Source organism: Canis lupus, chromosome X, assembly GCF_048164855.1.
Source record: "Canis lupus baileyi chromosome X, mCanLup2.hap1, whole genome shotgun sequence".
In the NCBI taxonomy this organism is placed as follows: Eukaryota; Metazoa; Chordata; class Mammalia; order Carnivora; family Canidae; genus Canis; species Canis lupus.
In genome coordinates this window covers 111,874,239-111,898,179 of record NC_132876.1, presented here as the reverse complement: position 1 = coordinate 111,898,179, position 23,941 = coordinate 111,874,239, and the positions used below count along the sequence as shown (strand labels likewise).

Here is a 23,941-nt window from a genome sequence, read left to right as displayed (position 1 = left end):
CATAAAATACACCTCTGTAAAGTATACAGTTCAGTGGTTTTAGTGTATTTACAGAGTATATTTACAATCTGAATTTAGAACACTTTCAGTACCCTCTAACAAACTACCTATTATTAGCAATTATTCCCCGTTTCTGCTCTTTCCGCTTCCCAGCCCTACATAATGACTAAACCACTTTTTCTCTCTAAAAGTTCACCTATTTTGGGCTTTTCTTACAAGTGAAATCATATAACATGTGGTCTTTTTTGTGTCTGACTTCTTTCACTTAGCATAATATTTTTAAAGTTTATCCAGGTTGTACTGTGCACTAGATGCTCATTGCTTTTTATGGCTGAATAATTTCCATTGTATGGATATGCTATGTTTTATTTATTCATCAGTTGATGGGCACTTGATTTGGGTTGTTTCTACTTTTTGGCTATTAAGAATAATGCTGCTATGAACATTTGTGAGCACATTTTTGTATGGATGTATGTTTTTATTTCTCTTAAATATATACCTAGGAGAGGAATCCCTGAATCATATGGTAACTCTGTTCAGTCATTTGAAACAGACTGTTTTTGCACGGTGGCTGCATTATTTTTCATTGCTACCAACAACATATGAGGGTTCCAGTTACTCCACATCCTTGCCAACGCTTATTATCTGTCTTTTGCTTATAGCTGTCCTAGTGATGCCAGATGGGCCAGGGTCCCGAGAGGAAGGGCCTCAGGCCCTTTGCTTTGAGCGTTCTTGGCTTTGTGTGAGAAAGAATTCAAGAGCCAGCTGTTTAAAGAAAGGGACAAAAATTTAGTATGTATAGCAGTGAGAAAGGAGCTACTTCACAGACAAAATAGTGGTCTTCTCCCAGGTGAGGAAGAGGACCCTCCTTAGCCTCTAAGAAAGGGTTTTATAAGTCTTAAAAATTAGCTAACCTTAGGGAGAGGCTTACTCCTTAACTTTTTTTATCGTTTACATTGGGTGGTTAGTTTTTCCATTGTTTTAGGATTGTGAAATTACCCACAGGGAGCAATTTTAAGAATGTCTGGCCTTTGTGGCTTTTACTGCCAGAGGGAGTGGGGTCTTGTGGTCTTCAGTGAGTCGGGTCTTGTGACTCTTTCTATTACCTACTGACTTTTAGGTTAAGGGTCAGTCTAAAACCGGAATGGTTTTACTTTGGTCACCTTGTCTCCTGAGTCTCCCTTCCTTCCTACTTCACTAGTGAGTGTGAAGTAGTATCTCTTTGTGGTTATGATTAGCATTTTCCAGATGAAAAATGAAATTCAACATCTTTTCATGTTCTTATTGACCATTTGTATATCTTCTTTGGAGAAATGTCTATTCAGATCTTTTGCTATTTTAAATAAATACCGAATGGTAAGAGTTCCTTATATACAGGCATACCTTGGAGATATTGAAGGTTTGGTTCAGATGACTGCAATAAAGTGGATATTGCAATAAAGCAAGTCAAATGAATTTTTTGATTTCCCAGTATATGTATGTTATATTTACACTATCCTGTATCTGTTAAGCGTGCAATAGTATATCTTAAAATGCTGTACATATTTTAATTAAAATAATTTATTACTAAAATATACTAATTTTCATGTGAGCTTTCAGTAAGTTGTAATCACTGATCATAGATTACCATAACAAATACAATAAAAATGAAAAAGTTTGAAATATTGCAAGAATTATCAAAATGTGATACAGAGACACAAAGTGAGCAAATGCTTTTGGAAAAATGGTACCAATAAACTTGCTCAACACAGAGATGCCACAAACCTTCAATTTGTAAAAAATGCAATATTTGCCAACTGCAGTAAAGTGAAGTATAATAAAACGAGGTATGCCTGTATTCTAGATACATGTCCCTTAGCACATACTTGATTTGGAAATATTTTTTCCCAATTGGTGGCTTGTTTTTTTATTTTCCTAACGGTGTCTTTGGAGTACATAAGTTTTTAGTTTTGATTGTGCTTTTTGGTGCTATAAGAGATCATTGCCGAATCCAAGGTCATGAAAATTTGTGTCAGTATTTTCCTCTAAGAAGGTATCTATAATACAGTTTTATCTCTTATATTTAGGTCTTTGATCCATTTTGAGTTAATTTTTGTGTATGATATCAGTAGGTGTTCAAATTCTTTCGCACGTGAATATCCAGTTGTCCCAGCACCACTGATCTTGGGGTTGTGAGTTGGAGTCCCACGTTTGGGGTAGAGTTTATTTTAAAAAAGGGGGGGCAATTTCATCTATTTCTGTGAACTGACACAACTCTACCCATTTTTATTTATTTACATTTATTATTTTTTAAATTAATTTTTATAAAAGAGTTTATTTATTCATGAGAGAGAGAGAGAGAGAGAGAGAGAGAGGGGCAGAGGGAGAAGCAGGCTTCGTGCAGGGAGCCTGACGTGGGACTCCATCCGGGGTCTCCAGGATCACACCCCAGGCTGAAGGCGGTGCTAAACCGCCGGGCCACCGGGGCTGCCCTTTTTTTATTTTATTTTTAAAATATTTTATTTATTTATTTATGAGAGACACACACACACACACACACACACACAGAGAGAGAGAGACAGAGGCACAGACACAGGCAGAAGCAGGCTCGATGCAGGGAGCCAGACATGGGATTCGATCCTGGGTCTCCAGGATCACACCCTGGGCCGAGGGCGGTGCTAAACTGCTGAGCCACCTGGGCTCCCCTTCTACCCATTTTTATATTGTGTTACCAGTCTTTATTTTTAAAAGATCTATATCTATTCAATGTGTTAACATTTATCACTAATATATCAATGCTTATGTATAGCTGTTTTTTATTGGGCTGAGAGACTCCTTGTAATAAAAAGTCTGAATCCACATTTTGATGTTTGATTGCTGACAGCTTTTTAAAGCCTCACCTTTCCCTCATTTGCCACATGTGAAGCTTCCCAGCAGGTCTGAAAAGCTGAAGAGAGCAAGGAAAGGAAGCTGGCTTGGGATCTCTAGGTTGGCTGAGATTAGAGCTGGGTTGAGGGTTCCAGCTCACTGGTTAAATGACTTGTCAGCACCAAAGGAGGGAGCACTTGGGCTTTCTCATCAGCTTCCTTCTCTGGAAGGTGGCAGCCAGGGCAGGACTGAACTTGTTAGTTGTTGGCTTCCGGATGGGCCCTACCTAATCTCCTATGGACACCATGGCAAAACAATCTCTCTGCTGTCTGAAGGCCAGGCCGAGTCTCTGGCTTGGGTTTGGGCATAGTGTGATTTGAAGAAAGGATATCAAGGGGGAAAAGAATGAGTTGAGGGGAGAATGTCTTTATATCTATAAAATAGCTGGTAAATAGGCTTTTAAGACATTTCTTATAAATGTTTGACAAGGTGTCTGCCCCGATGGCCAGCAGTCCTATGACAGCAATATTTCCAGGATGCTTTTGGGGAGAAAGCTCATTGGTTAATAGGGCACTTTGCCTTTGATCCTTAATAATCTATCAAAGGAAAATACATCTGCTTTAGGGTCCACTATAATTCCTTGTCTTAAGGCCAGTTAGAAGACTTGCGATTGCCAAGGAAACACTTTTGACTTTATCAGTTTAGAGCTTGAGGCTTTTTTTTAAATTTTTATTTATTTATGATAGTCACACACACACAGAGAGAGAGAGGCAGAGACACAGGCAGAGGGAGAAGCAGGCTCCATGCACCGGGAGCCCGACATGGGGCTCGATCCCAAGTCTCCAGGATCGCACCCTGGGCCAAAGGCAGGTGCTAAACCGCTGCGCCACCCAGGGATCCCAGAGCTTGAGGCTTTGATTTGACTGTTCTTTGTCTTAGAATTGAGGCCTTTGAAGTTTGAAACTGGTCTGAGAGCTGAAGGCATAAATATTTAAGTCTGAATAAGGATAAGTCTAACATTTTAAGTACAGTTGGGACTTAGAGCTATATAACGTGTAAAATGGAATGATTACCTAATTTCGATTGATATTGGTAAATTTGTGGTGAATAAAGTAGCAAGAGGTTCCTGGTAAGTTTCTCAAAGAGCCACCAAGAGATCTTAAATTTCACCAAACTCTTTACAAAGATATCTGTTTTGTCTCTGTGTGATAGGATTAATAGTATTAATTTTCTTGATTTTGCTCTGTTTTTCTACCATGACTATATTTTACTTTCTCACCCTCTCATTAAAAGTGCTTGCCAAGGGGCACCTGGGTGGCTCAGTCGGTTAAGTGTCTGCCTTTGGCTCAGGTCATGATCCCAGGGTCCTGAGAGCCTTGCATTGGGCCCCTTACTTAGCAGGGAGCCTACTTCTCCCTCTCCCTCTGCCTGCTGCTTCCCCTGCTTGTGGTTTTTCTGTGTCAAATAAACAAAATCTTTAAAAAAGAGTGCTTGACAGATTTTTACTTTAATAATTTTGAAATTTGTCTTTTAGTAAACTTTTGCAGATTTTTGGAAAAATGAAGGAATTATTTTATATGATTCACATAAGTGTTATGTCATTACTTCTTTTGCCCTGTTGTAATTTATATATTCTTGTAAGAACTATTCATATGTTGATTTTAGCCATATGATTTATAGTTGCTTTGATGAATAAATGTTACGTTTGTTGTTATATGGTAGGGATTCTGAATGAAAAAATGGCAATTCACTTATATATATAAAAGCTGCTGTAGATAAGTAATTAATGATTTATTTAAACAATGGCTCTCTTGGCAGGTTCTGTAGCCAAGAATTTTTTCACCAAATCAAAGCTTTCCATTCCAGAACTCTCCTACATATGGTAAGTATAATTAATGCCATATAGTATCATATTGTCATTACATACCCATCCCTTAGACTTACATTTTGAAAGTCTTATCTTTTGAAATTAAAAAATATGTATTTATTTTAGAGAGCATGAATGGGGGAAGGGGCAGAGGGAGAGGGAAATATCTCAAGCAGGCTCTCTGCTGAGCACGGAGGCCCAAGCAGGGCTTGATCCCACAATCCTGAGATCATGACCTGAGCTAAAATCAAGAGTTGGACACTTAACTGACTGAGTCACTCAGACATCCCTTGAAATTTTTTTTTAACAGACTAAGAGAGTGACTAGAACTTAACATTTTCGTTGCTCTGAAGATTAAATAAGTTATTACATGAAAAGCACAGTGCTCAGTGTCTGGTGCATACTATGCACTGTAACTGTTAGCTGTTATTTAAAAATTAATTTCCCAATTATTATCCTCCTCTAGATCCCTTTCCTGTCTAAACAATTGTGGGGGCATATGAGCATTTCCATCTTGTGAATTTTATTTTCAGATATTTCTACTTGATATAATGCAGGTAACCAGAGAATCTTGAAAAGCTCTTTAAATATTTTATGAGGCCAGGTGAATAGAAGGTCCACAAATGTTTTGGAATTAAGTCAAATTTGACTATTTTAGCTGCCTCTGAGCTTCCTAAATTTGGCTGGTGTTTATGAGCTGGGCCTTAGTTGAAACTTGCAGCTGTGGTGCGTACTGCGTCTTGCTGTTGTGCCAGCTACAGCCCAGGCTCCAGAAGGGCTGTACCAGGATGGTCCAGGTGGCTGATATACAGTTATGAGAACACTTGGTGCCTCTGTAAACTCCTGACTGTGTGTGGGCTCTCCTCCCCAAGTCTTGGGTGGGAGACCACGCTGCTGTAAATATATAATTAAAATATTGGAATATTTATTTAAGACTTTTTTCATGAGGATTTACAAAAATTGTGGTATGATTTAACATTGCTTGTCATGTTTTGTGCATTTTATTGGAAAACTATTCCAGTAACACTTGTGCATGCCAGTGTATCTAGGATTCTGAGCTGGGTTTAGGTTCTTCAGCAATATATTCTAGGATAGTTTTTTTTTTTTTTCTACAACAAGCTTTGTATTAGATTTTAAACCTAGGTAAAAAAAAGAAACTATTGAGAAGAATACACTCTGGGCAGAATTCCCAGTCTTAACATTATTGGCATGAGGCTTCCTATCTTTACGTTGAGACATATCCATGAAAGCTGAATGATACTCTCTTTCACCCAGCGTTTGAAACAGTTCCCTGACTCCTCACCCTGGGGAGCTAGTTGCTCCTATAGGGCTGGTGCATTTTAAATATTTGATGGGAAGAAATGTGAATGGTGACTGGGTGGCGGGCACTGAGGGGGGCACTTGACGGGATGAGCACTGGGTGTTACTCTGTATGTTGGCAAATTGAACACCAATAAAAAATAAATTTATTATTAAAAAAATAAATATTTGATGGGAGGAAATGTGAATGGTCCAAAGGAAAGTTAGGGAGCTTACCTTCTATATTTCTTCTTTGAAATAGTGATACCTTTCTAGCACAATTTTATGTCCTATGTCTTTATTTGTCCCAGCACAAGTATATTGTCTCTATACACCTAAGAGACTGCTTGAGCTTATGGTGTCTAGTTACTTTGGCAAACAGGTTTCTTTTGTGCTGAGTAAATAGGTCTGTGCCTTTCAGTGGGAAACATTGACTGAAGCAAAGATAGGCCTTTTCAAGACTCTTCCTTTCTTCCTTTCTGTCTTATCTGGTTCCAGTCTTCCCAAGTTGCTAGTTTCAAGCAAATTTTTGATAGAACATTTATGTGACTTAAAAAGTTCAAGATTCTTCCTTAAAGCTGAAAAATGAAGTACTAATTTCTGAGCTTGGGTAACTGTATTATGCCTGGGACAAGTGTAAAAAGATTGAGGCCTGCCCTTCCTCTGACTATTGTGAGCACCATTTCTGGAGCTTTCCATACCACCCATTTACCGAATGACTGTCAACTAACTGGAATTCTGAGCCTTATTTCCCTTTTTGTGCTATAGTTTCTTGTCTTGTGTACTCAGTGTTATGAAACAGACCTGCCAGAGAACCTGAAGAATGTAAAGTTTTGTTTACAAAGTGCTACTGGTACTAGCACTGTTGATCAACATTTGTCCTCTAAGTGTCCCCCTGAGATTTCATAGGCATTTGGAGACTTTGCAGGGCCACCACCAGAGAGCCTGGGAGTTGTATTTGCATATTTTTTAAAAAAATATTTATTTATTTATTTGAGGGATGAGGTGAGAGAGAGAGGGGCACATGCACAGGAGCAGGGTGGGAGAGGGGAGAGGGAGAGGAAGAGAGAGAATCTTAAGCAGACTCCATGCTAAGCATGGAACCTGACATGGGTCCCTATCTCACGACCTTGAGATCACTACCTGAGCTGAAACCAAGAGTGGGATGCTTAATGGACTGTGCCACTCAGGTGCCCCCGTGTTTGCATATTTGAGGCTGAGTAACTTTTCCAAGCCCCATGTTAGGTGCTTGTGACATGTTATATTTAGGGAACTTAGTGATGCTGACTGCGATGGAGCCCTGACCCTGCCTGAATTCTGTGCTGCGTTTCATCTCATTGTGGCTCGGAAAAACGGCTACCCACTGCCTGAAGGCCTGCCTCCGACTCTGCAGCCAGAGTACCTGCAAGCAGGTAAGGCCTCATCAAAGTCCTAAACCTTTGACATTTTCCATCCAGGCCTTATAAGAACTTTTTGTGCACTGAGGTGGTATCCACGTACTTTGTGGAGTCCTTTGTATTTAAAGTATTTTAACTGATATTAGACTCACATCTTATAATATGAATAATAGGAGTGATGTGGGTAAGTATGAGTCATCTGTTATTTGCATTCTGTTGTTCTCTGGATGGATTTGAACCAGTCACTTACCCTTTCCTAGAAATTGTGGAGTAGGCAAGTACTGAACCTCCTAGCTGATATAGAATGAAGAGGAAGATCTCCTGTAGAGCCAGTGCTGACTTGGTGTCTTTAATACATCCTAGTGTCCCCAGATGGCCTGGGGCAATGGAATAGAATGGAACTCTTATACCTAATGAGGAAGTTAAAATAATTACATGTCATGAAATGTGCTGTGATCTTAATGTACCCTTGATAAATTTTTACATCCTTATACATCTATGTAACTGTAATCAGATAACGATATAGAACATTCTGGCACACCACAAGGTTGGAATAGAACTCTTTGTCTTTCTCCTTGTAATAAAGCTATTACCCCCAAACCCTTTCAATAAGAAAGAGTCATGGTATCTAACATTTGTATCAGTTCTTTTGGAAGACTGGAAATCTCTTGCCCTTTTCTTTTTTCTTCTTGCCCTTTTCATAGGCAGTGGGCACTGATACGATTTCTATTACTTAGAGAAGTATAGCTTCCATTGACAGCTAGTGCTGTCAACCTTCCTAACTTTTTAGGGAAGGTCTCTTAAAAGCATGAGAACTAGTCATGGATGATTATTGGCAAGAAGGAGCAATGTCTAAAGAAACTGAATAGTTGTTAACAGAGTACGAATTTTGTGGTTAGATCTGGAAAGGGCCCTAGTTTATCTTACCTTTTCCCCTCATAACAACATTAGATTCAAAGTGGCCAGTGACTTATCTAGGTCAGTCTTGGGGTCTCTGACTCTTAAATAAAAAGTCTATCATTTTCTGTATTTGGTAGTCAGCAGGCCAAAGCTCAACCAAAGGGAAGAGACCAAGTATGTAGCCGGGGCCAGTGGTAGGTAAACATGTTGGGGGAAGAGTGACCCATTCTGAGATCTTCCCCAAATGCCTCCATAGAAAGTATAAAGGGGTGGGGGGTGTTCAGAGAGTAGAGGCTCCTCCTTATTTCAGAGCTTAGACTTTGCTAATAGCAGCTGCTTTCTGACTGCAGCAGGATGTAACTTCAGCCTGCTATACCCTTCCTTCCAGGCTGGGGGACCCTCATAGGTCCCCAGGCACCAGTTTGCAGTTGGGCAGCATGACAAAGTGCTCTATTTCCACTTTCATCTCTATCTCTCCATTTTTAAAAAAGATTTTATTTATTTATTCATGAGAGACACAGAGAGAGAGGCAAAGACACAGGCAGAGGGAGAAGCAGGCTCCATGCAGGGAGCCCGATGTGGGACTAGATCCCAGGACTCCAGGATCACTCCCTGGGCCGAAGGCAGGCACTAAACCTCTGAGCCACCCAGGCATCCCCTCTCCATCTTTTTTTCTCTTTTTTTCTCTCTGTTTCTCCTGGATTGAGGCAAAGAAGTGCTAACATTCTTGGGGCTTTCTTGACAAGGGCAGAGCTTTCATAACTAAGCCAGTATCGGATCATCCAGGAGCCCATTCTCCTGGAAGCAGGGCCACATGGGGGCTTTGTCTCTCTCTAATGGGGATGAACAGCTGACCAGAGGACCAAGGTCTGGTCCAGGGCTATTTAGTTATATTTAATATCATCACTGTTTGCTTTTGTGAGCCCTGGGGAGAGTCCTGGGTCAGCTTATCTCCCATGCCCACACTTAGTTTTCTGTTTTTCAGTCTTGATTAATGGTGTTAACATTGTTCTGATGCCCTATGCCATGGAACCTATGCTGGATGTCATGACTCCTTGTTTGAGAAGTCACTTTGTAGGTATCCAGGTATTTCATGGATTGTTTGAAAAGCCACTGGTAAAATTTTTAAAAATCTGAAAGCCTTGTGTAAGAAGTGTGTAAACAGAAGACAAGTAGCCTCTTTTGATTCCTTTACTGCTACAAATGGCTGCTTTTGCCTTGATAATGCAGTAAGGGCGAGTCTGTAAAACAGAATGCCAGTTAAGAGGCATCTTTCTTTCCTTTGGAAGAAGTCCCTTGTTTGTTCCTGATCTTTTGTGGAGGCTGTTAGCATGTATTTATACCAAAACAACTGAAGAATCCATCATATACCCTTTATTTATTTTTTAAATATTCTATTTATTCATGAGAGACACACACACAGAGAGAGAGAGAGAGAGAGAGAGAGAGAGAGAGAGAGGCAGAGACACAGGCAGAGGGAGAAGCAGGCTCCATGCAGTGAGCCCGACGTGGGACTCAATCCTGGGTCTCCAGGGTCATGCCCTGGGCTGAAGGCAGCACTAAACCGCTGAGCCACCCGGGCTGCCCTCATATACCCTTTAATTAAACAGAAACTGTACATCATTTCCAGAGCTTGTGGGATTAATCTTAAATAATAATTATATAGTTCTAATGAAAAATGAGAGATCTCATAAAACCCCATCAAACTCAGTGATGGCATATTTTAGGCAAACCCTGGAGGTTGAACAGTTAACTTTTTAATGCTTTATCACACATGTTTATTTTTTAATTTTTTAAAAGAAATTTTTATTTATTTATTCATGAGAGACACACAGAGAGAGAAGCAGAGACACAGGCAGAGGGAGAAGCAGGCTCCATGCAGGGAGCCTGACGCGGGACTGGATCCCAGGTCTCCAGGATCATGCCCTGGACTGAAGGTGGCGTTAAACCACTGAGCCACCCAGGCTGCCCATGCATGTTTATTTTTGTATATAGCTCAAGAAAATGGCTAGAATTAGAAACGACAAATACCCACAATTTGCTTTGACGTGGATGGAACTGGAGGGTATTATGCTGAGTGAAATAAGTCAACCGGAGAAGGACAAACATTATATGGTCTCATTCATTTGGGGAATATAAAAAATAGTGAAAGGGAATAAAGGGGAAAGGAGAAAAAATGAGTGGAAATATCAGAAAGGGAGACAGAACATGAAATACTCCTAACTCTGGGAAACGAACTAGGGGTGGGGCAAAGGGAGGTGGGCGGGGGGTGGGGGTGACTAGGTGACAGGCACTGAGGTGGGCACTTGATGGGATGAGCACTGGGTGTTATTCTATATGTTGGCAAATGGAACACCAATAAAAAATAAATTTATAAAAAAAGAAAAAGAAAATGGCCGGAACTGTCTAGGTTTTCTCTGTGACTTTTAGACTTTGCAAAATATGAGTGATTCTGTTCATTTTGGGGGTTCATTTTTATGGTATCCCACTTGATTTTTTTAAAAGCTTAGCTTCTTGTTGCAACTTTTTTTCTGATTTACATTCAGTCTTTAAAAAAAATCTAATCCAGTTTTCAATGAGATTGGTGGAGTATAAATTCGGTTGATATTATTATGCATTTACAATTATACAAGCTTGTTTTCAATAAAATAACAAAACAGATGGTCATATCTGATTTTCCCCCTAACAGTGAAAATAAGAGGATATAGTTGGGAGGAAAAGTTGGATTATTTGGTAGCTTAACCATGGGCCTTTGATATTTTCTTGCCTAGGTGACTGAGTAGATTCTGGTATAGATTTTTACTGTAGAATTTGTTAAAAATAATTTGTGAGCACTGTGTTATTCTCTGTGGTCAGAATGCTGTATAAAAGAGCATTCCTACCATCATGGAACTTGCTGGCAGTTAGAGGATGGATGTTAAATAAACTCATGTACTTGTAATTGGAGGTGGTGATAGGTGCCGTGGAGGAGAAGCACAACTGCAGCAAGTGTGTGCATGACCTTGGGGAAGGCCTTCTTAAGTATTTGAGCTGAGATATGAAGGATGAGCTAAGGGCTATGTAGGTGAAGAAGGAGGAAGAGTAGGCTCTGGGCAGAGAGGGCAGCAGGTATGCTGCAGAGGCCCTAGGAGGGGACTTGGAGTATGGGAGGCACGGAAAGTGCAGGCCACAGTAGCTAGAGTATTAGAGACTAGAGCTGGAGGGGCTGGGGATGAAGCTGAAGAGGAAGGTAGGGAACAAATCATGGGCCATGCCGTTGATGAGTTTTAAGCAGGGAAGTGCCACAGTCAGATTTCCTGTTGGAAATAATTATGCTGGTTGCTGATTGGAGAGCAGGTTTTGAGGAGCAAGGGTGCAAACTGGAAGACCAGGTAATGGCAGCAGTTCAGTCAGAACCACAGGAGGCTGGCTCTAGAGAGAGGACAGTGGAGTTGGAGAGATGGGGCCAGTCGAGAGAGAGATTTAGGAGTTAATGACAGCACTTGTCGGTTTGGAAAGTGTTAGCTTTCTGTGTAGCAAGGCTCTCTGCTTAAGTCATGTAATCCTAGTCAAATCACTGGTAAACTAAAAACAAATCTTATCTTGGTTCAACCTGCTTATGTGGTTGGATTGTGGAATGGTATTTGGAAAGGTGTTTTGCTGAGTTTTTACCAAGGAAACAAGACTACCTGGTATAGTTGGAAAAATCGCCAGGGCTCGCGGTTTGCCCTTCCTAGTATCAGGGAATTGAGACCGCGGGAAGCAGGCCACCAGAGAAAGTGCTTGTATTCAACTGCATGTGGTAGCTGCTAGTCAGAGACCAGTACTGTGCTGCATGGTGAAGTTGGCATTTCAAATTCTGGTGGGAGTGGGTGGTGAGAAACGGTTAAAAATAATGCCAATCCATTTTTAACATTTGATTAAAAAACTGTTTAAACATGGCATTGAAATTTTGATTTCTTAATAGCTGGTCTTGACAAATTTGTAGCTTTTAGTTGTCTGCCGTGATCTGCTTTTTCCTCCTTGGGGTGTTGACCAATTTTCTGGTTGTTGAGACATTTCTTAATTTGAGGTAAAGTAGTGAAACAGAACCTGCTTCTCAGAAATGGTGTGTTGGGTATTAGTTTACCAAGTAGCATAATCCACTCAGCTACCCAGCTAACATAACAGCCTCTGTCCCTGTTGTTAGAAGACACCCATAATGTGATTCCCTTGTTGTAAATCAGCAAGAACTTGTGCTCTTATTTTTGTTATTTCTGTTAACGAAAAGAAAAGAGTATTTTATAAAGTTTTCTTGGGTACCTTTCATGATAATATCTTGTCTGTTTCCAACAACAGTAGCTAAAATGAAGTATTTCCTTAGGTTAATGCTTATAGCGTTAAAACTATCACCAGTTACTGCCACTTAAAAATTATGCTAGTAGCATAATAGTAGTTCATGATAGTGAAGGTTATTACTATTGTATTACAACTTAAATGCTGATGGTTCAAGTCCCTGGTCTTTCATTTACCAGCTGTAGGACCTTGTGTAAGTTGCTTAACTTCCCTGCTCCTCAGTTTCATCACATATAAAATGAGGATGATAAAATAGGTTGTATATGTAAAGAACTCAAGACATTACCTCCACGTGATTACTGTCATCAGCTATCAGTGCTAGCTGATTTTGTTGTTATATTTCATAAGCACAGAAAAGCTGATAGAAAACCATGCCTGCTGTGACTATGGTAATATTCTTATGTATTCTTTTTGTTTTTTCTTAGCCTTTCCTAAGCCCAAGCGGGAGTGCACGCTATTTGATTCTTATTCTGAGTCAATGCCTGCGAACCAGCAGCCCCGTGATTTGAATAGAATGGAGGTAAAAGATCTTCGTATATTAATGAATCATAAATGTGTGTGGAATTAAAATCCATTAGCCTGTGTTCTTTACAGGCTGGAAAATCCACTTTCATAACATTTTCTTTTCATGTTGAGTACTTATGTTGAGGCTCAGCCTTTCAAATCTAGTCACCAGATATAGCTATAATTACTTTTTTTTTTCCTTTTCTTCCTAGAACTAGATTTAGTGAAATAAGCATAGTAGTGTCTTGACCTTCTAGGGGTGAAATGTAGGTATAGACAAAAGAAGCCAGAAAAATGCTAGCCAAGTTGTTTATTTTAGCCAAGCTTTAATTTTAGAGTAAAAATAGTAAAGTATTTTTAGTAGCTGAGTAGGAACAAAGTCTAATGGACCAGAACAGTTTTAAGAGGAAGTTTGAGAACTATGTAAGAGGATCCCAAATCATGTTCAAAGCTGCCTTCTCCCTTAGGGCTTTTAGTGTTGGGACCAAATGAAGACTAATTTGGATTATCCCCCAGAGAAATCTGTAGAATTCCTTCAGTGTTGGGCCACTGATGTAAGGGCCTAGCCACATGCTTAGTGGTCCATAGGTATGCGTCAATAAATAGGAAAATAGGAGTCATTATGGTTATTGTTTTTTTTTTAAATTTATTCATGACAGACACACACACACACACACAGCGGGGGGTGTGCAGAGACACAGGCAGAGGGAGAAGCAGGCCCCATGCAGGGAACCCGACGCGGGACTCGAAGTCTCCAGGATCACACCCCGGGCCAAAGGTGGTGCTAAACCACTGGGGACTGGGGCTGCCCATAATGGTTATTATTAATATCATTACAATCTTCATCATCATCATCACTGTTATGATTGCTGTTGCTGTGATGACAACTTATGATATTTGCTATTCCCATCCTAAAAAAAAGTCTGGAAATGTGTAATAAATGGAGGTTTATTCATAGGCTGCTGTTACAGTCCTCTGACCCTGCTTAAAACTGTTGCAAGATGATGGAAGTCAGAGGCAGGATACAGGGCCATTTCTTTAATTTCTTGCAAATGTATGTGATTATTTTTTTCCACAGTACTCTCAAGCATACAGTCTGTTGCAATGACCTCCTCTGTTCTTCTGTGATGGAATCAGCCTGCTTCTGCAGTGCTCCCTCTGATCACACCTCTCTTCACCTCTGTGCTACTCTTTCTTTGAGTCATAGCTTCTGTTATTTTCCTCAATAGATTTCTACTCATGGGAAATAAGTATACAGTAACATCAGGAGGAGTGATAGATGTGCATTTGAGGAGTTTTAGGTGTTTAATTTTTTTTGAAATATGAGTATGATGGAGAAGCAGATAAAATAATCAGCCACTTTTCATGGTCCTCTTTATACTCTGGGGCTGCTGGCAGTGTCTGGAGACTTATTCAGTTGCCCTGTTTTTGTTTGTTTCTTTGTTTGCTATGGGTCCCCCTACTTGTATAATGTTATGAGGTTGTTAGGTGATTAAAAAAATGTCATAAATTCCTATTCTTTCTAGATAAATGTTACATTTCAACTTGCCACGGTATCGGGTGGTCTTTGCCCTTCCAACAGAAACAAATGATGCTGTGTTTTATAGACATTAGTTACTGGCTTGTGCTGCTTTCCCCCATGTAGTCATCTATCATCTGTCTAAAAGGAAAGGAGCAAATAAATAGTTGTAAATGGAGGTACTTTTAAAAACGCATGCACACTCTGATGTCCTTGATGACATTATGAATATTCACCTTTATGGACGTGATGTGCAGCTAGTTTTATGTTAAATACTTTTGTATACTTTAAATTGGCTCTTTGGGGGGTGGTGGTGGGTGGTGGTTTAAAGTCTTTGCTTTTGCCCTGTCCAAACAAGAAAGCAAAACAATAACAACTCCTCATTCCCAACAAAATTGTTATATTCTAGGGTGGGGTACTTTTATATAATCATGTAATAATATACAGAATTCAAGGACAAAGTAATGAGGCTAATTGATGCTTTGGCCATTCAAGAAGTATAGGTCAAATTTTAGTAGCTAATGATTAAATATTTCATTTTTTTTCTATTTTATTCATTGTTCTTTCTACCAATCTTTTAATCTCTCATGAATGCACGCATAGGATTTAAGTAGATCTTGGTACTAGTCCTGTGAGGGATGATTCTGTATAGGTGTTTGTGCTCTGAATGAAGCTGTAGCTGATTTAGGTCATGAGAACTTTTTTTCAGCAGTACAGATCAGATCTCTAGACAGTAGAGCAGTAATCGTGTATTTGTTTCCTTCAAGAATTAAAGATTATAATTTCAGGTAAAGTCCTCTTTAGCAATGCTTCTTACATTACTGGATGTCTTTCTTTTGTAAATTAGCTTTGCTAAAATGTAATTCACATATTATACTCCTCTAAAGTTTATGATCCAGTGGTTTTTAGTATATTAAGAGAGCTGTGCAACCATCAATATAGTCTTAATTTATTTTATTATTTATTTATTTAGTCATTCATTCATTCATGAGAGAGAGAGAGAGAGAGAGAGAGAGGGAGGCAGAGACACAGGCAGAGGGAGAAGCAGGCTCCATGCAGGGAGCCCGACGTGGGACTCCATCCCAGGTCTCCAGGATCAGGCCCTGGGCTGAAGGCGGCGCTAAACCGCTGAGCCACCTGGGCTGCCCAATATAGTCTTATTTTAGAACTTTTTTCATCACCCCAGAAAAGGGAAAGCCTGTGCTCATTAGCAGTCACTGACTGTACCCTCTCCCCTCCAACCTCTGGTGATCAGTAATCTATTTTCTGTTTCTGAATTTGCCTATTGTGAACATTAAATATAGAACCACACAATATATGTTTTTTTTTTTTTTTTTTTTTTGGTGATTGCCTTCTTTCATTAAGTTCATTGTTATAGCATATGTCAGTGCTTCATTCCGTTTTATTGCTGAGTAGGGTTCTGTTGTGTGGATCTGCCACATTTTGTTTGTATGTTCTTTAGTGGATGGACATTAGGCTTGTTCCCACTTTGGGGTTGTGAGGGAAAAATGCTGCTGTGAACATTCATGTATCAAGTTTTGTGTGGATTTAATGTTTCAGTTCTTTTGGCTGTTTACCTAGGAGTGGAATTGTGCATCATATTGTAATTTGTGTGTAACTTTTTGAGGTACTACCAAACTGTTTTTCCAAGCACCTGAAGCATCTTACATTTCTCTACCAGCAATGTAGGAGGGGTCCAATCATTCCACATCCTTGTTAACACGTGTTATTGTCTGTGTTTTTTATTTCAGCCATCCTAGTGGGAGTTAAGTGGTTGGTATCTTATTGTGGTTTTGATTTAAATTTCCTAGTGACTACTGATGTTGAGCACCTTTTCTTGTGATTATTTGCTATTTGTGTATCTTCTTTGGTGAAATGTCTATTCAAATCCTTTGTCCATTTATACATTGGGTTATTATTGAGTTATACGTGTTGTTTACATATTCTGAATATAAGTCCCTTATTAGATACATAATTTGCAAGTATTTTTTTTCTTTGGTTTTTCTTTTTCCTTTCTTGATAGTGTTCTCTGGAACACGAATGTTTTTTTACTTTAATGAGGTCCAGTTTGTCTATTTTTTTCTTTTGTTGCTCGTCCTTTTGGTGTCATATCTAAGAAACCATTGCCTAACAGAAGATCATGAAGATTTACTCCTATGTGGTCTTCTAAGAATTGTATAGTTTTAGGTCTTACATTTAGGTCTGTGATCCAGTTTGAGTGAATTATTCTGTATGCCGTGAAGAAGAGGTCCACCTTCATTCTTTTTTTTTATTTCAAAGATTTATTTATTTACTTTAGAGAGAGAAGAGAGAAAAAGAGAGAGAACAGGGGAGGAGGGTCAGAGGGAGAAGGAGAGGCTTAAGCAGATTCTGCACTGAGCATGGAGCCCAACGTAGAGCTCAATCTCACAACCTTGAGATCATAAGCCAAAACCAAGAGTTGGGTGCTTAACAGACTGTGCCACCCAGGTGCCCCAACCTTCATTCTTTTGTATATGGATATCCAGTTATCTCAGAATCATTTATTGAAAAGGCAATTTTCCCCCACTGAATTGTTTTACACCCTTGTTGAAAATCAGTTGACTGTAAATTTAAGGGTTTATTTATAGATTCTCAATTGTATTCCATTGATCTAGATGTCTGTCATAATGCTAGTACTACCCTGTCTTAATGAATATAACTTTGTGGTAAATTTTGAAAGGAAGTTTGAGTCCTTCAACTTTGGTCTTTTGTTTTTTTTCTTTTTAAAGAATCTTTTCATTATTCTGGCTTCCTTGCATTTCTTTATGAATTTTAGGACAAGCTGTTCAAATTCTGCAAAAAAGCAAAGAAGTATTGCACTGAATCTGTAGATGAATTTGGGGAGTATTCCATCTTAACAATATTGAATCTTCTTACCCATGAGCATGGGATGCCTTTCCATCTATTTTGGTTTAAAAATTTCTTTCAAAGGTGCTTTTTTTTGGGGGGGGGAATGACTTTTTAATCTATATTTTCTACTCCTAAATAATTTTCTTGTATTAGGGATTTAGTTTATAGTTGACTGAGAGAAGCAAATGAAAGAAAGGCACTGTTAAGATACATTCTGTGTTCTATTGGAGATAGTAGACTTTGGGAAATTATATCTGGAAGCTTCATGGTAATGCCAAGAATGACCTGCTTGAGGATTGTTAAATCCTAGATCAGGTTACCACCAAGCAGTACTGAACTCCATTCTTCAAAAACAGTTGAAAAACAGAAGTATTGCTTATTTCAGTAGGGTTGTTCAGATTCTGAGAGGCAAACCAGTTAAACCAAATAGCTACAGGATTTAACCCACTTCCTTTAAGGTTTATTTAATTTTCTGAATATGTTTAAAATTTAAAAAATGTCAAAGGGCATATAGTGACAGGTCTTCCTCCCATCCTTTTCCCCATCTACCCAGTCTCCCTTTAATGTTTATGTATCTTTCTAGAATTTGTTTATATATATAGTAATTATTAATATATATTATTCTTTTATCAAAGGTCTTAGAATGCATATTAATTGAAACTTTAAAAAAAGATTTTATTTATTTATTCATGAGAAACAGAGAGAGAGGCAGAGATACAGGCAGAGGGAGAAGCAGGCTCCATGTAGGGAGCCCGACATGGGACTCGAGTCCTACGTCTCCAGGATCACACCCCAGGTGGAAGGCGGCGCTAAACTGCTGAGCCACCCGGGCTGCCCTAATTGAGACTTTAAAAGAAATTTATAATAAGTAGATTTTAAACAGATCAATACGTGATTAATTTGGGTATTCTTTCTTATTAGTATTAGTGAAGACTTTCCCCTGATTGAGTTAGGAGAAAATTTTGTTCTGTTCATTTTTCTTATTCCTTGACAAGGAGGCTGTTTGAATCAGGGTTGAGCACTCCCTGCATAACACATTTTGGCAAGCATTAGGGGCCACTTGTCAGAACCTCTCTCTGCTTGTGAAAAAGTACATAAAGTGCAGGTTTGTTTTTGACAGAATGGGCAAATGTTACACAATTCTCCAGCTGAATCCCACACTGGATTCATATTTAATGTGCAGTCTTATACATATATCTAAATCTGAATTGTCATTTTTTTCTCTGTATGTGTAAATTTTCTTTTTTTTAATTTAAAAAATTTTAAAGTAATCTCTATACCCAATGTGAGACTCAAATTCAGGATCCTGAGATCAAGAGTCACATACTCTATCGAGTGAGCTAGCCAGGTGCCCAACATGTACATTTTTTTTCTTTTTTTTTTTTTAGATTTTATGTATTTATTCATCACACACACACACACACACACACAGAGAGAGAGAGAGAGAGAGAGAGAGAGGCAGAGACACAGGCAGAGGGAGAAGCAGGCTCCATGCAGGGAGCCCAACGTGGGACCTGATCCCAGGTCTCCAGGATCACGCCCTGGGCTGAAGGCGGCGCTAAATCTCTTGAGCCACCCGGGCTGCCTTGTACATTTTCAACACAAATTAACTTATACCTCACTGGGAGTCTAAAAAAATAAAGTAGTATTAAATGTCAGGGTTTACTGAAGACAGAAATATTGGCAAGCTATGTTGCTTTTAAAGCATTTTCATCATATGTATGTGCAACTTAATTTCCATGTCAACCTGTATAATTTATTTACTTTTTTCCCTCAAGAAGCTATCTATTAAAGACACAGCTGACTTTCCTGTCCCAACCCAAGATGTGACTAGTGATGACAAACAAGGTATGAAAAGAATGAGTTTTCTTCCTTTAGGAACATTCTACCTGTGTTTCTTCATCTATTTCTCTTGGAATGGCTGGCTTCTGGAGCATATGAGGACAGTAGTCACCATGTGAAGACATTTGGATGGTTTAAGTAGTTCAAATTGTTTTCAGAAAACTGTAGTTTCTTAAGTGGTAACGGGAGTTTCCAAAGCCCCCCAACTCATTGGCCCCTTACTCACTGCTGACCCTCAAACTATACTTTACATTGAAATTGAGTTGCACTAATTAGAAAATGACTGGAAGCTGGAAGAATTGAGAGCTTAACATCTTGGGTTGGCAGATGTGAGCCCAGAACATCAGTATAAATGCGTATTTGTGCACTGGTCTAATCCTTGAGGAAGTTATCTTCTGTCCCTGGGATTTATCTTCTGACTTCGTGTCATGGAGCCAGCAACCATTTGTCTGTCTTACCTGGTGGGTGAGAAGCAGTATAGCACAGTTTTCCATGTCAGAGCTACCGTGAAGCACAGAGATGAGTTGGCCTGGGAATATTTAGAAGAACAGGAGGACATCTAACCCCTCCCCCCAGCACTACTCTGTATAATGCTTCATAATCTACCAGGTCCTTCCTCATTCATTGTCTTACTCAGTTTTCACAAAACTCAGTGGAAGCTAGTATGTTTTATCACCTAAAATACAGAGATGAGTAAACCGAAGTACAGGCAGTATGAATCATTAGTTTAATAATAAAAAGAGTGTAGATAAGAACAAACATTTTCTAAGTCTCCAGCCAGTATTCTTTCTATTATTCGATACTGATTTACTACCCGTGAATGACAGGCTTATCTGAAGGGACTAAAAATCAGTGAAACTATTGTAGGGGTTATTGTCGAGACCTGCCATCGTTGCAGCTTTGTATGGAAGTTAAACATGAAAAATAAGTTTCCTATTAGGAAATAATAATTGCTTGCTGTCTATTTAAATATTTGCTCAGGAGAGGTAGGCCGAACTAGACATTTTTTTGCAGCAGTGCATGCTCTGATCAGTGTCTTTACTAGTGGGTCTTAGCCTTGACTGCACATTGGAATAACTGGATGAGGTCTAAAAATACTGAAGGCTCCATCTCACTCCTAGAGAGATTCTGATGTCATTGGTCTGGGTGCCAGGAATGAAATGGGGAAATTTCTGATACTTTCTCGTAATACTCCTTGTAGCCACTAAAGGTGCTCTCTGTTGAAAGTTGGAAATACTGCTTTGTTCTTTGTGGGATGAGAACCTGTTTCCATACTTTAAGGGGATCTTTATTGTTTTACAGAGTGCTATAGCAACCTGCAAATGGTTCATAACACCATTTCCATAAGTGATGACTAGGGATTCTTTGTTTTAATAAACTGTGCCTCAGACATAAAATTTACAGTTTTTTTCTTTTCTCCGTTCTTTCTTGTGTTCTTTAAGAACAAAACAAAACACGTCTAGCTTTGAAAAGTACTGCAGATGAAGCCTTACCAAAGGATATGTCCGAGGATCCAGGTAGGAGAAAACCATTATACTATATTTTTATGTAATTATTTATTAGTTTAAAAAAACCAGTAGTTTCCGTGAGTAGAAAATTAGTAGTAATGTAGATTTCTCTCTAAATATTTGCCTGTGTTTTATTCTAAGAAAACCTTTTGGTTGCTTTTTACTCCTTCCCTCTTTTCAGGTATGAGAAGAGGGTGGTTTTTTTTTTTTAAGTTCTGAGTTTAGGTTTCACTGATAGGATCACTCAGTTTGAAGTTAGAGTCTCACTGTTACTTTTACTATAAAATTGGGAAGGTTTGGAGTTGAGATTTCAGTAAACCATTGTGGTTTCTGTGTAGAGTAAGGAGCTGATGGAGTAGATCAACTGGAGGCCCACAGTTGAACTTTTCCATTTCCAAAGCAAAAATCTCAGATATTTTCATTAAACTTCACCACCATCAGGAAGGCAAGTAAGTGTGCTTATACATGGAGTGGATTCCAAGGAGAAAAAAAAAGTTGTGTTTGCCCATATTTTGGAGAGTTGGAACTATGTCTGTGAACTGTGGAGATGACCAGGCCTGTGTCCTCAGCTCACTTGAATGGGAACCATCACCGAACCAGGCTGAACCTAGTTAAAAACAAACTGGCTAGGGAGGGTGTTACTATTTGGAGCTCCAGGTATAAGGTTGTGAAAGAAGTTGCTGCATTCTCTCATTGTTATCTCTCATAATATTTATTAAGTAAATCATGTTTGTTTTGGTTAACTAGCTATCATCCCTGGCTTATTTGTTTAAAGTTGGAACAAAGGAATCAATGTAACATTGAGGCTTATGCTACTATAGTACAGTATTTCCCAAACACTAAGTTCTTTCAAGGTTTAAAAGAGAGGGGTGGGGGAAGAGAGAGAGAGCATGAATATGAATGAGAATATATGATTGAGTTCAGTGATGAGGTTTAAGAATCTGTGTTTTAAAAAAAAAAAAAAAAAAAGAATCTGTGTTTTTCGGCAGCCCCCCAGGCGATTCTGATGTGTAGCCTATTTTGGGAACCTCTGCCTCTAGGAAATGATGTTAAGAAATAGAAAATTGAGATTGTAGATCAACCATGACTCCAAAAGTGATAAGAATTCTCAAGCCTGGTTTGGGCTTTTGAAAATGATTTGGGTTCCTTCATCATAGGGAGAAATGCTCAGTTTATGTAAGGGCAAATGGATTGCTGGCTTGTTAGAGAATTGGACTTTGGGCTTACCCTCTTACCCCGTTTCAGGACAAATGCCCAAGGTAGGTTTTTTCCATCTCTAATTTCTGGAGCTAAAGTGGATGCGCCTCAGTTTTTGTAAACTTCATGTTAACAGTATTAATAAAAGATAGTGGAATTTGGAGAGTTAGATTGGTGCTTTTCCAACAGCCTTTGAGGTTAATAACTTCCTGTTTTTTCCATGAACATTATGTGTTCTCTGGAGCATGAACTTTAGACGTCATTTTTAAGATTCCTTCATTGAATAGGGCATGGTGTCACCAGACAAATGCTATCAGCGTGTGCCACAGTGCATGAAGTACATCTGAATTTGTTTCACATTCTGCCTGGGAACACGCTATGTGGTTTCTGATTCATTTTTACCATTGCAGCACCTTTCTGGAGTGGATATGAGGGAATCCCTCATCTGAAAACATATTTAATACCCTCTTTCCTGGGGGCATGTTTGGATTTCTAGTGTGAGACACTATAGTTTCAAGGTGGTGGTTTTTAATTCTGAATGTCTGTCCATGCCATACAGACATTTCACCTCAGTTGAATTGCTGCCTTTTTGAGAATTATACTTTAGGCTTGCTTTTTTATCCTATTTCAGTTTGCTGCAAAGATGACATGCCTGGGGAGTTCTAGGAAGTTGTCATTCTTCTTCCCTCTTCCCAGCTAAATGAAAAGCTGCGATCTACCCGCTGGCTTCTGCCTGGATTCCAATACATCGTGCCCTGGCCATTTTTGCAGTTATTCACATGTCCCAAATGCTGAGTCTGACTTTCAGGGACTTGGAGGCTGATGGAAGACTTAATTGGAATAGTGTTCTCTAGCTTTTTGTGATCTGAAACCTGTGGGGACTTACCAAGATCTGCCTCAGATATATTTTCTCAGGTGGCAGAAGTATCCCCCTGTCCTGCTCTTCCACAATGGATGATAATAATGATAATAGTAATGGTGAAGAGGATGATATTGTGGTGGGACCATTATCAGGGAATGGAGAGATTTCCTTGTCACATATTTTTAAATATGCTTTTACCCTTTTAATTGCTGAAAGTGGATATATTAGTGGAGTCTAATACATTCCTTAGCTAACGTCATATTTCAGCCTAATTCAACAAGGCACACTGCACAATGGTAATCTTTTTCTTGATGTCTGTAGGTCATGCTGAGACCTCTTTGACCTCACACTGTAGTCTTCAAACACCATTGGTGACTCTAGCAGCTGCCCCACTGCCAGCTGTCACCCCATTGTCTTAAGTTACCTGCTCCCACTTGCACTTCCTTTGCTGTCTAAGCTTGAAGAATTAGGAGCATTCTACAACCGTAATATTTTGCAATTCTAAAATACATTTAGTTTTCAAAGTACCTTTACCTTCTCTCTCCTTTGAGAAAAGGGCCACATTTTTATTATCTTCATTCTGTAGACTAGGAAACTAAGGCTCAGAAACATAATAGCTAGGGCTGTGGCCAGGAGGGACACATAGACCCCAGGATTCCTGTCCAGGTCTTCACTGCTTATCCATACCCCACACCCCATCTGTCTGTCTATCTCTCACTGGCAGGGTTCACCCCTCCTTCCACACCCATTCTCAACACAGCAAAAAGACAAAGATAATGGTAGTTGACAAAAGAATTAACGGTCACCCCCATGATCTGGTTTGGGGAACCAGACTTTATTTTAATGTGACTGAGGCTTTCCCGACCCATATATTTCTGGAAAGCAGTGTGGTCTGAGAGAGAAGAGGAATTCTGAGCCAGCTGTGGGCAGCCTGCCCAGAGGGCAGCCCCCATCTTTGTGGTGAGTCTGGTCACACTGTCCAACTTAGCCCCACGGCTGCCTGCTTGACTGCAG

The 23,941-nt window shown here is 39.4% G+C and overlaps 1 protein-coding gene and 1 long non-coding RNA gene across 15 annotated transcripts in view; one reads left to right on the top strand and one right to left on the bottom strand.

Annotated features, from left to right (window-relative positions):
* The window catches only part of REPS2 (RALBP1 associated Eps domain containing 2), a 231,016-nt gene that overhangs the window by 110,829 nt on the left and 96,246 nt on the right, over positions 1–23,941 (top strand). For 12 of the 13 annotated variants that reach the window (XR_012026586.1, XM_072817502.1, XM_072817500.1 and 9 more), the window contains 5 exons: positions 4,666–4,729; positions 7,283–7,425; positions 13,050–13,144; positions 19,297–19,366; positions 20,803–20,877. Coding sequence is in view for 12 of the 13 variants with exons in the window: in XM_072817502.1 (XP_072673603.1) it covers positions 4,666–4,729; positions 7,283–7,425; positions 13,050–13,144; positions 19,297–19,366; positions 20,803–20,877 (447 nt within the window). In the remaining variant the exon portion in view is untranslated. The remainder of the gene's footprint in view (positions 1–4,665; positions 4,730–7,282; positions 7,426–13,049; positions 13,145–19,296; positions 19,367–20,802; positions 20,878–23,941) is intronic. The other variant, XM_072817501.1, reaches the window with a different exon arrangement.
* Positions 541–23,941, bottom strand: part of LOC140628277 (uncharacterized) — a 48,549-nt gene continuing 25,148 nt past the window's right edge. Inside the window, exons 4-5 of one of the 2 annotated variants that reach the window (XR_012026588.1) lie at positions 7,661–7,820; positions 541–765 (exon numbers count right to left, since the gene is read on the bottom strand). This is a non-coding gene — a long non-coding RNA (uncharacterized lncRNA). Of the gene's footprint in view, positions 766–7,660; positions 7,821–18,998; positions 19,819–23,941 lie in introns of those variants that run through there. The other variant, XR_012026591.1, reaches the window with a different exon arrangement.